We start from the raw sequence: 14531 nt of genomic DNA on the forward strand, positions 1-14531 counted from the left end.
CATACATACATAATACTAATAATATACCTCCTTGTTGTGCATAATAACAGAGTGATCCCATAGAAGAGAACATGCTTTAGGAAAAGTACAAGTAACCAGATCGTTGTTGGTTTTTTTTCAGTGTGGCCATGGAAATGCCTGCCTCAGAGGGATGTCACTTTAGCTGACCTTCCACTGCTCATTGTGTTGAAGACTCTGACTCCACAGCTGTGTTCAGTTCAAAATGGCAGAAAAGGCTCCCCCGGGATTAAACAGGAAGACTTCAAGGTCAACACTCTCTCTTCCACCAGAACCTGTGGACATCGTCCGGAGCAAAACGTGTTCACGGAGAGTCAAAATCAACGTGGGGGGCCTGAACCACGAGGTTCTGTGGAGAACGTTGGACCGACTGCCCAGGACACGCCTGGGGAAGCTGCGAGACTGCAACACACACGAGAGCCTCCTGGAGGTGTGCGATGACTACAACCTGAACGAAAATGAGTACTTCTTTGATCGGCATCCAGGCGCCTTCACTTCCATTTTAAATTTCTACCGGACAGGGAAACTCCATATGATGGAAGAAATGTGTGCTCTCTCCTTCGGCCAGGAGCTAGATTACTGGGGCATTGATGAGATCTACCTGGAGTCCTGTTGCCAAGCCAGGTATCACCAAAAGAAAGAGCAAATGAATGAAGAACTGAGGCGTGAGGCCGAAACCATGCGAGAGCGGGAGGGAGAAGAATTCGATAACACCTGCTGCCCCGAGAAAAGGAAGAAGCTGTGGGACTTGCTGGAGAAACCCAACTCCTCGGTGGCTGCAAAGGTAAGAAAAGCGTGGCGTTGCTTTGCGGTGTGCGGTCAGGAAAGGAGCCCCCTGCATTCCAGAGGGGGTGCTTTTCTTCCTTGGCGATGTCTTGGTAAGGCAGAACAAAACACGGCTACAGAGACGGTGAGGAATTCTTGCCGAAATCTTATTTAGTCACGTAGCATTATTCTGCCTGTGTAATGTCATCCAACGGTGCTACTCTTTCATAGATGTTACTATGTCGGAACAGTCTGGGCAACAGGGAATGGAGGAGTCTGGTTTCCCTGCGCTGTGTGTTGATGACTTGGAGGTCGAGGAGAAATCACTAGCTCAGATCCATCAGGCAGGGAGTCTTGCAGAAGCTGGGGCCTGGGCTCCATCCTGAGGAAAGGCGAGGTGTTGTCTTTGAACATGGAGGAGGTGCCTCCTGGCCTGGTTCTCTAGAAGTGCAGGGAAGGAGAGGACGTGTGGCTCAGAGGGCTGGCGGCCCCTCACATGAGCCAAGGTCTAAGGTCTGTCTTATTAAGCTGTGTAAGGCATGAGATGAGTCAATGTCCAGATGCACCCGTTGACCTCTCCTTGTGAGTCTACTCTGACAATGATGTTTCTGACAGTTGGGGTCCAATTCTTTCCACAATTGAGGTATCTCAGAGTTCATAAAGTGTTTGCCAAAAATGAAGGGAAATCCATATGTTTCCACTGTGCCTGCATACATCCAAATCTCAGAGTAAATGTGTTGTTGGTTTTTGCCAGTAATGTCAGTATTTAATTCAACTGCGTGCTTCTGTTTATCTAATTTTATTTACACTGATTTTTATCCCATATATTTAGTTTACATTGCATTATAAATTATGAGTAAAAAGTCAAACGACTCATCTTCAGCTGCAGAAATATAGTATTGATATTTTGTATGAAAATAGAATATGGAATAAAGAAAAGAGTATGTCCTCATATGAGTTATTTAAATTACTTACAGTTTCTTCCATTATCCTTTCTTATAAGCAGTAAATAATAAAAACTATAATATTCTGTATGCACCTTTTGACTGGAAATTAGGAGTTCACATGATAACCTGCGACATATAAATAATGGAACTAGATGACCATAAAATTTCTCATTTGACACGTCTGGTTTTGCATCTTGTTGACTTCTAAAGGCATTTTACTTTACTAAATGAAATAAACTGTATTTCTGTCATGCCTAATGAGGAAATGTGCATTTTGCGGCAAATGGAAAGTTTGTTATGAATCATTTGTTTCCCTGGTAGAAAGAAATAGATGTACTATATCTGTGGGGTTTGGTTTGAAGGTTACTGCTCTTTCCAATTTAAAATGTTTAGTTATGTATTTGAGTTACTCCTAAAAATATGGAGTGAATTTTGAAGATGAATGAGATAAACTCTGGATTTAAGGGAGTATTTGGGGTGTTAAATTAATTCTTTCAAGTCTTTATGCAGTTGAGGGATAAATCATCATTCCACCAACTGTTCCAGAGGGAGTTAGCCAAATATGTGAAAATGTGCAGCTAAATCAAAGAAAACTTGAAAGTTTAATGCAGTTTATTTGCTTATAACAGCATTATTAACACATATCTAAAATTAAGTACTGCTATAGAAAAATTTTTTAAATATACACTTTTTTTTTTTCTGAAGAATTTCTAGTAAGGATGGAATAGGGTCAATAACTTTCTTTCCCAGATGGGGCATTTCATTAAATCTCCAAATTTTAGAAGCAGCAGCCTTCTCTTAATATCTAAGACAGTAATGTTGAGAATGGGTTATTACAATATATTATCATATGCCCCTGTTATCAGACAGATTGCTTAAACTTCCTTCAAATTATGTATGCACAGAGAAGACATCTACTCTCAAACTACACACAGCAGCTAAGGCCACTGGGTTGGAAATTTTTATGCAGTTATAAATAATAAATTTGTTTCCAAATTGTTAATCGCACTAAGCAAATCTTTGCTAACCTAAGTAGAGTCTTCACTAAATTTTCTTAAAGGGTCTGTGTGTGTTTGTTTGAGTGTCTGCATTTTCCTCTCAGTTTGAATGGTGAAATAGTGTGGAAATTCTTTACATTTGATTATATGGCGCTTAGTGAAGGCATTGTTCATTTGTCTGAGGCTTGGAACCTTTTGAAAACAGCTCTGTGTGGTGCCTTCTCTGAACCACTACCTTTTCCTGTATTCTTCTCAAGTCCATAACTTGGTATTTCTACAGAATAATCCTTGGTGGTGGGGGTGCTAATGCAAGGTTTGTACGAATAGTATTTTTACAACTTAGGAACAATTGAAATAATCATTTTGTTAAAGCTGCAGTGGGATGATACTCTAGCCCTTACTGTTAATAATATGGCCACATTAGGATCTTATGCTTGTGAAGCTCTTGTGTTGGGATACTTGTAATCTCTGTATTTTCCTAACTTGCTTAGGAGGTAAGATTGGAGGAGAATATTGTTTACTTTGCCTTTTCAATTATTGTTCATTCAGTTTGGTAATTTGGTTGAATATATATAGAATGTTCTCTGTGCACTGCAGATATTAAGATACAGGCAGAAAGACACTCCCTTCTCTCCAGAATTTAAAAATATATCCTCTTAATTTAAACAAGGATTTCATATCCTTGAAAAGATTTGTTTATTTTTCTTTTGGTTTGTCTATATTTTATAATTTATCTATAATATCCCTGTAATAAAGAATAAAAGTTATGCCGAAACCGGTTTGGCTCAGTGGATAGAGCGTCGGTCTGCGGACTGAAAGGTCCCAGGTTCGATTCCGGGCAAGGGCATGTACCTTGGTTGCGGGCACATCCCCGGTAGGGGGTGTGCAGGAGGCAGCTGGTCGATGTTTCTCTCTCATCGATGTTTCTAGCTCTCTGTCCCTCTCCTTTCCTCTCTGTAAAATATCAATAAAATATATATAAAAAAAAGAAGAAAAAAAGAATAAAAGTTATGAAATTACTTGCAAATTCCCTAGCATAGAAGGAAAAACGTCCTGTTTTCTATCAAATATTCCACAATAGGATAAAATAGCTATTCACTAACATGGAATGAATACTCTGTAATCAATTAAGCAATAATTCTTCAGCCACGCTCTGTGCATCCACTGTGATACCCAAAGTTACTGCAGGGCCCATTGATCTGTCATCCTCTGGCTTTAGCTGTGATCTTTGACAATAACAATTTGGCTCTTACAGAACATGCTTCTTGATGTCACTTCTATGGATTGAACTTTCTGGCATATTAGTAACTAAAAAAAAAAAAGCTAAAACAGAGTTTAAAGTTCAGGGTATTAGAAATGACTGCATTAAACAAAATAACATTTTTACACATACACAAAGTACCGTGGAATGTTATTATATTTTTTACAAAATAATGACAGGGCTAATAGAAACTGTTAGTGTATAATTTTCTATGGTTTGGTATGGTCTGGCAGTGCGACATAAGTTTACCTCTGTGTGATAGATAGACTTGGATCTTCAATCCTTGGGACTGCATGTGTGTGTGTACTGTAGGTACAACCCTCATGGAGAGGCAATGCACAGAGTTTACACTGGGCTGGCACAGATCGCACGGTTGCCATGACGTGCCATTGTTGGCTCTGGGATACCTTTCCTGGGAACATGCAAGGGCAGGAGATGGGCTTACCCATCTGGCAGCCAGTTTCCTGGGCAGTGAGCTGGAATTTGACTTGACCCTGTATGTCCTTCCAACCTGGGGCAATTTAGTCAGCCTCTGGATCGGACACATTTTTCCCTTTTTGTTGGCCTCTTCCCAAAGCAACTACAGACACTGTCTGTAAATATTGCCACAGCAACATCAGGCCTCCAGGTGTTGGAAAGCGTGTCAGACATTGGGTGCCATGAAATGCGGCATTATCAGCCTCTGCGAGGAGAGAGCCACCAGGAAGAGCACAGCCCGCCTGCTAGCTGAAAGGGGCTAGACTCCTCAGTGTCATGCGGCACCCTCACTCTGCATCTCTGAAGAAGGTCAAGAACAAAGGAAGTCAACCAACCAGTTCTTCAAGCCAATCCAGTGAAGAACCCAGACACGTAGGTGGACATGGTGTTCGGGACAATGCCAGCCAAGAGGCCCATCGCAAGTGTCAGGCCACGAAGCTGGACTGTAAGCAACTCTTATGGGATAAGCACCACATGAAGCAAAATCTGCCCAATCCGAACCAGTACAGTGAGAGCCATCGGCATCCCTGGTGGCCAGGATCCAGGGCTGAGTGGGGGCACTTTATTATCTGATTCCCTCTCCCCAACTTCCCTCTTTATTCACAGCTACCACTATTACCTGAGGACTCTTCCCTCATCTTCTTACATTTTCCCCCATTCTTTGTCCCTCCATCCTTCCCTGTCCCCTCCCTAGCGCAGGAGAGGGAAAATGAATTATCTCTCAATCTTTTTTCATTAATGGCCCCCTGAGAAGAAAATTTAAATTAAATTTAAATTCTCCCTAAAGGGAAAGACTAAACACTAAGGAATAATATTTGCCAGGTAGGGTGGAGTTTGGAGGGCTACAAATCTCTTCAGCCCTCCCGACACGAATCAATTTACTTCCTTGGCAGTAGCATTCTATGGAAACTGCCTAGAGTGGGGCCGTGGGGGGTGGGGGGTCTGGTGGGGGGGAGATGACCGTGTTTCCGCCTCTGGCTCATTACCTCCACACACACCCTCATGGCCATAACCATTGACGTGGCCCAGTGCAGCACCTGAAGCAAGCATGGGAAGGGTGGGAGACCTTAGTCATCTTCAGATCAAGAGGGAAGCCAGTGGTGGCAAAGGTAGGACTCTGCCCCTGGAAGTCCCGCTTCCTGGAGAGCCAGAGCTCAGCAGTGTGAGTCTCCCAGGGGAGGTGCCTGCTTGGGTGCCCCGCTGGTGCTAAGTCCCTGAGGACCATACATCCTCTTCTAACCAAATTAGAGTGTCTGCCTTTCAAGTCACAGAAATAGTAAAATGAAAATGAATCCAAATAAAACAAGAACTCCTGTATACTCACCAACGGGGAAAGAATACATAACATTCTCATTCTATTTATAGTGTGTGGGTCAGTTCTTCTAATGCTTTGAATGAAAAAAGAAAGGTATTGGAACAGAGCCGTAAGTGATTTCCTTTCAGTCCAAGAACAGAATTTGTCACATGTTGTACATACATACATACACCACACAGTCAAGCAAACAACACTGCCCAGGTTAGCTTTCTGATGACTTTCTTACTGATAAACAATAACAGTAGTCATTAGAACCATGAATGGGCTCCAGAAAATGAGCTGATGTGCTCACCGGAATCTCCCCCCATAGAGGCACCTCGGGCTGAGTGGACTCAGGTTCTGTCTAGGCTTGCGGTGGCCTTGTTAGTGTGCCCATCATGCTGTTCACTTTTCCCTCCCTGCTCTTTCCTGTCTGCATCCCAGCTGTACCGTTTAGGTTGTTTGTGCTCTTCCCATAACATGAAGCATGGTAAAATATTCCACAGGTGCTCACAGGGCATAGCTTAAAGGGCCAGTCTGTGAAGATTCAGCTTGGAGATACGTTCTTTTCTCCTTTCTAAAACATTTAATCTATGCAGATAAATTGGTTAAAAGCCTGGAATAAATTAGATATAAAAGAAATAAAACAGATAAAATAGAAAACATTGAGATTTGATTAAAATATCTCAAATATTCTATTCTTTAGCTCCTGTGATCCTATTTCTAGATCCGTGCTTCTCTGATTTCCCCCAAAAAGATGCCTGAAAATGCACCAATCTGTCTACTTGGCCTCCTTTGATCAGAGAGGGAAGGTAAGGGAAGAGGAAGAAACTAATGAAAGCTCACCTTGCACGGCCTCTTAGGTGGGGTGCCATCGGTCTGGCTTTACTGGCCAGTGCCTTTTGTCGTAGACTAATTATTCACAGTATCTCCTTTCACTCTTGGAAAGTGTCCCACTTTGAACAATAAACTATATGATCACCTTGCATGTGAATTTTTTTGAAAAAAGAAAAGAAAAAAGAAACTGCCCAAGAACCATGCACTTTTCATTTCCTCTTTGATTCTTGGTTACATCTGAAGAGGGCCAGTCTTAAATTTCAAGCCATTTTTCCATCTGTGTTGAAAAACCATTGGTGTCCATTAATATTAAAAGAAGACATTCACATTCCCTTCATGTTGGATTTTTACATCTCAATAAGTTGTTATCATTTTCAAAGTAATTAAAAAAAAGTACGTTCTCTAATGTTATCATAAAACAGAGTACACTGGCAGTATTGACATACTCTGTTCTTGAAAATCCATGTACACTGCTTGGGTTATTAACAGATTTGTTTTCTTTATTTCGAGTGAGACACTTGATAAAGTGAATGATGTATTTTAGGTAAGCATCAGTATTATGAAGAAACGGTCACAATATTTAACACTCTCCACTTTGGAAGACTCTACAAGGATTTGAATAATGTTTTAGATTAAGTGTTCTTTTCATTAACTCCCCCCTCCATTTTTTTTTTTAAGAAAACAAATACTTTCCAAATGCTAACAGTTTGTAAGAAAATGCCCATGGTGTGTGTGGGTGCCTTGATCTCAGTAGCTTCCAAATATTATTGACTGTTAAACATTTATCTTGTTGAGTGGAGGAATTTCGTCCTGAAATTTTCACGTAATAATTGCATGAAAGTACAGTCATGCAACTGCTTTGATTATTCAGGGAGATGGCTCATCGTTGCCTTATCCACATTTATGTACATTGTTACCACTTAACTTTCCACCAACATGTCTGAGAACATCAGGACACCCTCATCGCTACCAGCATTGGGATGTGGTTCAGGTAATATAGCAGTTAGTTGTATTGGAACTGAACTTGAGAAGATGCAATTTTGAACGTCACTGATTTTTTTCTTTTTACTAGTGCTTTTATATTTTGCAGAAAAAACTTGTCATATAGAATTAAATGATATAATCTCTTTCCAGAGAACCTATCAATACAAAATTGTTTGTTATGGAATGTCAAATTAGCCACTTTTGTAGAATATTAAATATGACATAAAATATTGAATATTTATTGAATGTTAAATATTATATGCATTGGGTCATTCTATTTATTTTTTATTCCTCTACACTTCCACTTTGTTCCAAAAGAGGCAACTCACTAAAAATATTTACATTAATAATCAAATAAAATGACAGTAAAAGAATTCAAAGCAAAAACAAGAACTAGAAGAAATATATTTTAAATTGTCATAGCAATACGAGGGAATGCTTCATTTTCTAAAAAAAAATGTTTTGAATGCTTTTAATTAAAAACAACAATCATACAATTTAAAATTGAGTTAAAATTCATAAACAAAAGATGTGTTTGTATTAGAAAAATTTACCTCTCTGGCCTTAGTGAAAACTATTAACTGACCCCAGATAAGAGGCATTTTTAACATGGAGATTCAGTTTGTATATCCTTGTGAAGTGACCATTCTGATGAAGAAGGACATTTTCTAAATAATTTAAAAGGTTGATTCTAAAAGAATTGCTGGAATAAAAATTCGTTTTTGATCAAAACATGATTATACTGAAGAAAAAAAAAAAAAAAACTCCAGCCGCTAATAAATAATACACAAAGTCACCTTGGATTACAACAGATTTTTTTTTTTTTTGGCATTGATTTAGCAGTGGAGATTTCACTGAATTTGAGAATAACCCTGGAGTTCCCTGACAGTCAAGAATCTGTAATGTGCTGAGACATAAATCTGAATTCTGCTAATGTAAGTTTGGTCTGTAAGAGTTAGTGGCTTTAATAGCTTTATTACTCATACACACTGTGTGAGATGCATGTTACTCATACACACTACTCCATTTAGAGCATGCTATATTATAATAACTGACCTGCACAAAAAAGCAATATACTTCAACCTATATTTGGTAACAGGCTCAATGCAATTTTGTCATCCTAGCTGGCTACCCACTGGTGTTAGCCTAAACCATTTTGTTTTTGTTTTTTCTCCTTATTGACACATATACCAACTTTCAGTAAAAGTTCCTGTACTTTATAGGGGAGATTATATGATATGGTAGAGATTGGTGAAGCTCTCAGGATACATCCGTCATTAAAAATATCCCATTTAGATATGCTAAAAGTAAGACAATCTTTTAATGATATTACTTTACTTTTTATTGATTTCAGAGGGGAAGGGAGAGGGAGAGAGAAATATCAATGATAAGAGAGAATCATCGATCTGCTGCTCCTGCACACCCCCTCCTGGGGATCGAGCCCGAAACCCTGGCATGTGCCCTGACCAGGAATCGAACCGTGACCTCCTGGGCCATGGGTTGACGCTCAATCACTGAACCACACCAGCCAGGCTGAATGAGAGATGCTTTCTAAGGTAGCAGTCAACCTGGAAATCATTCTTGCCCACCAACAGCCTGGTGGTCATTCATCCTAATCCTTCTCTGCAGAGGGACAGAGAAGGATAGTCCCCAGGCTGTGACAGCCAGCATGTTCCCCATGTGGACATGGGAGGCAAGCTGTACTTCCTGTGCCTCTCAGCAACATTCAGCCCTTCACCCAACTTCCTCTTTCCCCATATATCCTGGAATATAGTTGAAGATGACTTCATAGTTTACAATCAGAACTTTGAAGGATTCGAGGGACCAAGACTTCTTTGCAATTAATTGTTAGGTCAGCCTTGATACACAGAGATAACTGATCTAGAATAAAGAAGCTGGACTTGGACCAGTTGGAAGAGAGAAGTGTAGTGGCCGGCACAGAGACAGGTAATGGAAAAGTAGAAGAGGAAGATGTTTGCTGTCAGCCCTCTAAAACTTTTCCAGGAGGCACTAAAAGCTAACCTCAGAACTATACCAGATTTGCACCAATCTATGTGTAGTTTGGGCTTTGTATATATATCTGTGTTTACATTAACTCCTTTGCTAATGCATAAAATGAATGGATTTTTTTGGCCTTAAATCATCCCTTTTAATATCTTTATAAAGCTTTATTTGAAAGACAGGTGCCTGCAGTAGATAAATCCAACTAATAGTATTTGTAGTCAAGTTTCCATGTCTGGTGGGGATGCGAACCAGGTAGCAGCAGCCCTCACTGAGTGGTATCTGAACTAACTCTGTTCTTCTCTCTGTGTGTGTATGTACGTATGTGTAAGGGAGAGAGAGAGAGAGAGAGAGAGAGAGAGAGAGAGAGAGAGAGAGAGAGAGAGAGAGAGAGATTACTCATACACACTATGTGAGATGCATGTTACTCATACACACTACTCCATTTAGAGCATGCTATATTATAATAACTGACCTGCACAAAAAAGCAATATACTTCAACCTGTATTTGGTAACAGGCTCAATGCAATTTTGTCATCCAAATAAGACAGCTCATTCAGAATATACGTAAACTTGTGATAACCTGATCAGGCATGAAGTCCCTAGAAAATGCTCCACTGCTACAAAAATAGCAGGAAGAAGTATTTTCATTCGTCTTCCAGGGTTTTGTTTCAGGATGCTAGAGGTCATTGCCACCCTAGATTTCATGCGTTTACTTATGTCTTGTTGAGTCACTCCTGACACAACCACAGGTGTTGAATGCCACTCTAAATAGCTTCTCTAGCCTACGCCACAGCAATGCCAAGGACAGCCGAGTAATCCGCCCAGCTCCAAATGGGGTTGCTCAGTTGTGGTGTCCTTTACCAAAACCAACGTCAGGATGTTTGCACATGACTCAAAGAGCTCCCAGCCTTCCGATCACTAATATAGCTAATATAGTGCAGCTTTGACTACTGACGTGCCGTTGTCTAACTGGTGTCATCTAAATTATATCCTCAACCAAATGTGTGCCTCAAATTAGATTTTTACAATTTATCTTTATTGTTGAAAGTATTATAAATGTCCCCCTTTTCCCTCAATGACCCCCTACAAGCTGCACGCATTCCCCCCACCCCAGGCCTCCACCACACTATTGTCTGTGTCCATGGGTTGTGCATATATGCATGTAAGTTCTTTGGTTAATCTCTCTCCACCCACCTACTCACCCCACCGTGATTTTTTAAGTAAAACATTCAAATTTTTAGTTTAATTCTTAGACTTACATCATCTCTGGCAACAGTTTGTGTGGAGCTACCTAACTTGAACATTGGTGTCCGAGCATGTAGTTTCAACCAGAATTTGGGTGAATTTAAAAATAACTCAGTGCCACTATCTGTGAAGTATAGCAACAGATTTGTGCTGTGATAATTTAGGGTTATTTCATTGATACAATGGAAATTTCCATTTTGGGAGACTAGCATAATATCCTTAAGGTGAGCAGCTTGTTCCATTTCAGTGCATTTTTTCGTTTAGAGGCAGAAAAACATTGGTAGGCAATGTTGTTTTTCAAAAGGTGATAATTTGCTATGCCACAGATGAAATGAACTATAATGAATGAAAGAAGGTATGAAATAGTAGGCTAGAATCCATTAAAACATGAATTCGCTGTTACGTATTTGCTATGTAAATAAAAACTAGCACATTTTATTATATTTCTTGAATGAATTCTGCAGGTGTGAAAATTAATTACATTATATAAGTAAAGTAATTGCATTGTGAATAATGTTAAAATCTGAAGTAGAAATCTGTTGTAAGCACTGGTCTTAATTTTTCAAACTCATATCTAACTCATGAGCTATTATAAATATTTTAAATTGCATGGAGTGTTTACAAAGTGCTAATCACAATACTTTTTTTTTAAGTTTTGCATATAAATTATGCTTGAGGTGGCTTAAAGGGTAGCAAACCATTCTGATAGTTATATTTGAACAATATATGTGCTTAAGGAAAGAAATGTTATATTACAATAGAAGAAATTGCTTTGTGTCTGTGTTTACCTTAGTGAAGTTATCGAGCATATGCCGTGGCGTTGATGAGCTGGTCTCTCCTGCAGCCCTTGGATGCGTATACCTAAGACTGAGTCTGGAGGTTAGCTGACAGGGCTCTTGCTGTTTATCGGACCTTCTGTCCTGGCTGTGATGGGGCAGCCTCATGGGAGAGTTTTAGTACAGAAATGGCTCCTTAAGGCACTATATCGACACCAGTGGGTACTTTGAAAATGCCTTTCTCATCGTAGCTCAGCCCAAATGAAGAAATGCTTTTATCACTTCTTCAAGCTCTTTTCTGCTCTGCTCTCTTCTGAGGAGGCTCACTTTCTCCTGTTCTTCTCTCCACACCTGCTCTCAGCTCCTTCACCTGGATCAGCCCTTCCAGAGGATGCAGCAGAAACCCTGTCCTACTGCCTGCTTCACATGCAGTGCTCCTGTCCCATCCTCAGCGAGGGGGGGGGGGAGGGAGGGTGTTTTGGTTACACTTCATTGAACAACTATATTTTTATTGAGGTATAATTGACATACAACCTTATATTCGTTTCAAGTGTACAACATCATGATTTAATATTTGTATACACTGCAAAATGATCACTACAATAAGTGTAGTTAGAATCCATTATCATACATAGTTACAAAACATTTTTTTCTTCATTGGAGAACTTTTAAGATCTGTTCTCTTAGCAACTTTTAAATATGCATTACAGTATTACTAACTCGCGTCACCATGCTGTACATGAGCAACTATTGATTGCCCATTGAATTTTTTTGGCCCCAACTGGATTTCACATTTGTGTTTATCCTAGTTATAAATCTTTTCATGAGATGATATCTATCTAATAAAATTTTGTGAAATTGAATGTAGTGAAGAGTGCAAATTAGAGAAGGTAAATAAACCTAAAAGATCTGGATTTTATTTTATCTTTAATTTATAAACAGTCATTTTTTTCTTTATCCCAAAGCATTAGAATCTACGAATGGGTAGACTGTTTTATTCAAGACTCTCAAACCAGTATCCAAATAGTACTTTTCCTTTCCATTTGAAAACATCTGGTTCTTCACCCATCCCAAATTCACCCCGAATCCATGAGCTCTGGCTGTGCCAGTTAAACTGGTTTTGCTTTCCAATCTCTCATAATAGTTGTCACTACCCCCAGAGCCTTCTGTTTCTAGCAGAAATTTGACTCTGGGGGAGGAGACTGTGGTTAATTGATACCTAATCCAGTAACTGATGCTTTTCACAAGGCTCAGTTAGATTCTGTTTTTCAAAGTCTTCTGTGAGGTGCAGGTGTAACTTCCTAGTATCATCTTAGTGTTCTTACTCTGTCTTCTAATTCTGAGATCAATTCTTTTCAAGCAAGACTGCATCCTTCACAACCTGGAAAAAAATGAACCTTGTTCCCTGCAGTTCTGAGTCATGAAGTAAGGGGCACATTTTCTTGTCCTTTCTATAAGTGGTATGACCTTCTTCAAAGAGCAGGAGGGAAAGAATTAATATTGAACGTCTGCCGTGTGACATCCGTTGAATTTGGGATTTTCATATTGACCCTTTACAAGATAGGTCGGCAAATGTTTTCTGTAAATATTTTAGTAAATATTTTGTAAATGTTTTAGTAAATATTTTCAGCTCTATGGACCATAACGTCACTGTCACAACTACTCAGCTCTGCTGTTGTAGGGTGAACACAGCCATAGACAACACATAAACCAATGGGTATAGCTGGATTCCAGTATGACTGACAGCCACTGGGTCTGGCCCAGGGGCCATAGTTGGCCTCCTGCTACTTTCTATCGCCCTTTGAGAAAGACATCATTAATCCCATTTTACAGGTCAGAGAGGTGACACCAGAAATATCAAATTTGTGTCTATTGTCCCTCTCAGTGTGGCATACTGGGATTTGTACCCAGTCTCTCCAAAGCTTGGATTTCCCACAATTCTTCCTGTCCAGTGTGCTTATCATTCCTTTATCCTCATTGTCCAATATTCCTGTCACTATCCAATATCCACTGAAGACTTTGGTTCATGTCTGTAATCATCTTACTACAGTGCCCCCTTGCTGTCATGCAGACAGCAACCCATCATAAATTCCAGCCTCAGTGGTCCCCATCTTGAACTCAGCAAATGGATGAAAGCACCTTCAGAATCTTGAACTCTGATGACAGCCACCACGCTTCCATTTCCCACTAAATCTATACTTTGTCCCCATTGCAACCTCTTTTGCTTTACTTATCCCCTTCCTTTCTACTCCGTGGGGATCACTGGATCCACTGCCTTGATCTAGGCTTTGGTTATCCCATAACTGGATAGTGGTGATGTCACTAACTGGCCTTTCTCACTTCATTTTCCTCCAGTTCTAATCTCGTCCCCATGTAGCCAAGAGAATTACCTTCCACAAATGTGCCTCTGAAGGGGTCGTTCTGAATGATGAAGTTCAGTGGTTTCCCATTGCCTGCCATCTGGTTCAGACTCCTCAGCGTCACGTGAAAGACTCTTCACAACCTTCGCTGCCCACCCTGTGTCTTATCACTCCTCATAAGGCAGGTCCCTGAATAATGCCATTTTGTTCAAGGTTGTTTCGTTATAATGTTGATGAGATGCTGTAGAAACTTAACTCTTGTTTATATAAATGAGCCTATAGTAAAAAAGCTTCCTTTATATGTTGTTTCATCGCAGTTCTAAGAAGCTGGGGACAGTGTTCAGTGAGAACTTACTGTACATAATGCTCCGTTGTTCTAGAGCAGTGGTCGGCAAACTCATTAGTCAACAAAGCCAAATATCAACAGTACAATGATTGAAATTTCTTTTGAGAGCCAAATTTTTTAAACTTAAACTTCTTCTAATGCCACTTCTTCAAAATAGACTCGCCCAGGCCGTGGTATTTTGTGGAAGAGCCACACTCAAGGGGCCAAAGAGCCTCATGT

General features: G+C 40.0%; 1 protein-coding gene across 1 annotated transcript in view; it reads left to right on the top strand.

Moving 5' to 3' along the window:
- Window positions 1-223: 223 nt before the first annotated feature.
- KCNB2 (potassium voltage-gated channel subfamily B member 2) overlaps window positions 224-14531 on the top strand; it is a gene marked incomplete at both ends in the record, with an annotated part of 315420 nt that continues 301112 nt past the window's right edge. The window contains one exon of the mRNA XM_079796675.1: window positions 224-802. Within this exon, the coding sequence (XP_079652801.1) occupies window positions 224-802 (579 nt within the window). The remainder of the gene's footprint in view (window positions 803-14531) is intronic.

The sequence above is a fragment of the Cnephaeus nilssonii genome (assembly GCF_951640355.1).
Source record: "Cnephaeus nilssonii genome assembly, chromosome: 18".
Classification (NCBI taxonomy): domain Eukaryota; kingdom Metazoa; phylum Chordata; class Mammalia; order Chiroptera; family Vespertilionidae; genus Cnephaeus; species Cnephaeus nilssonii.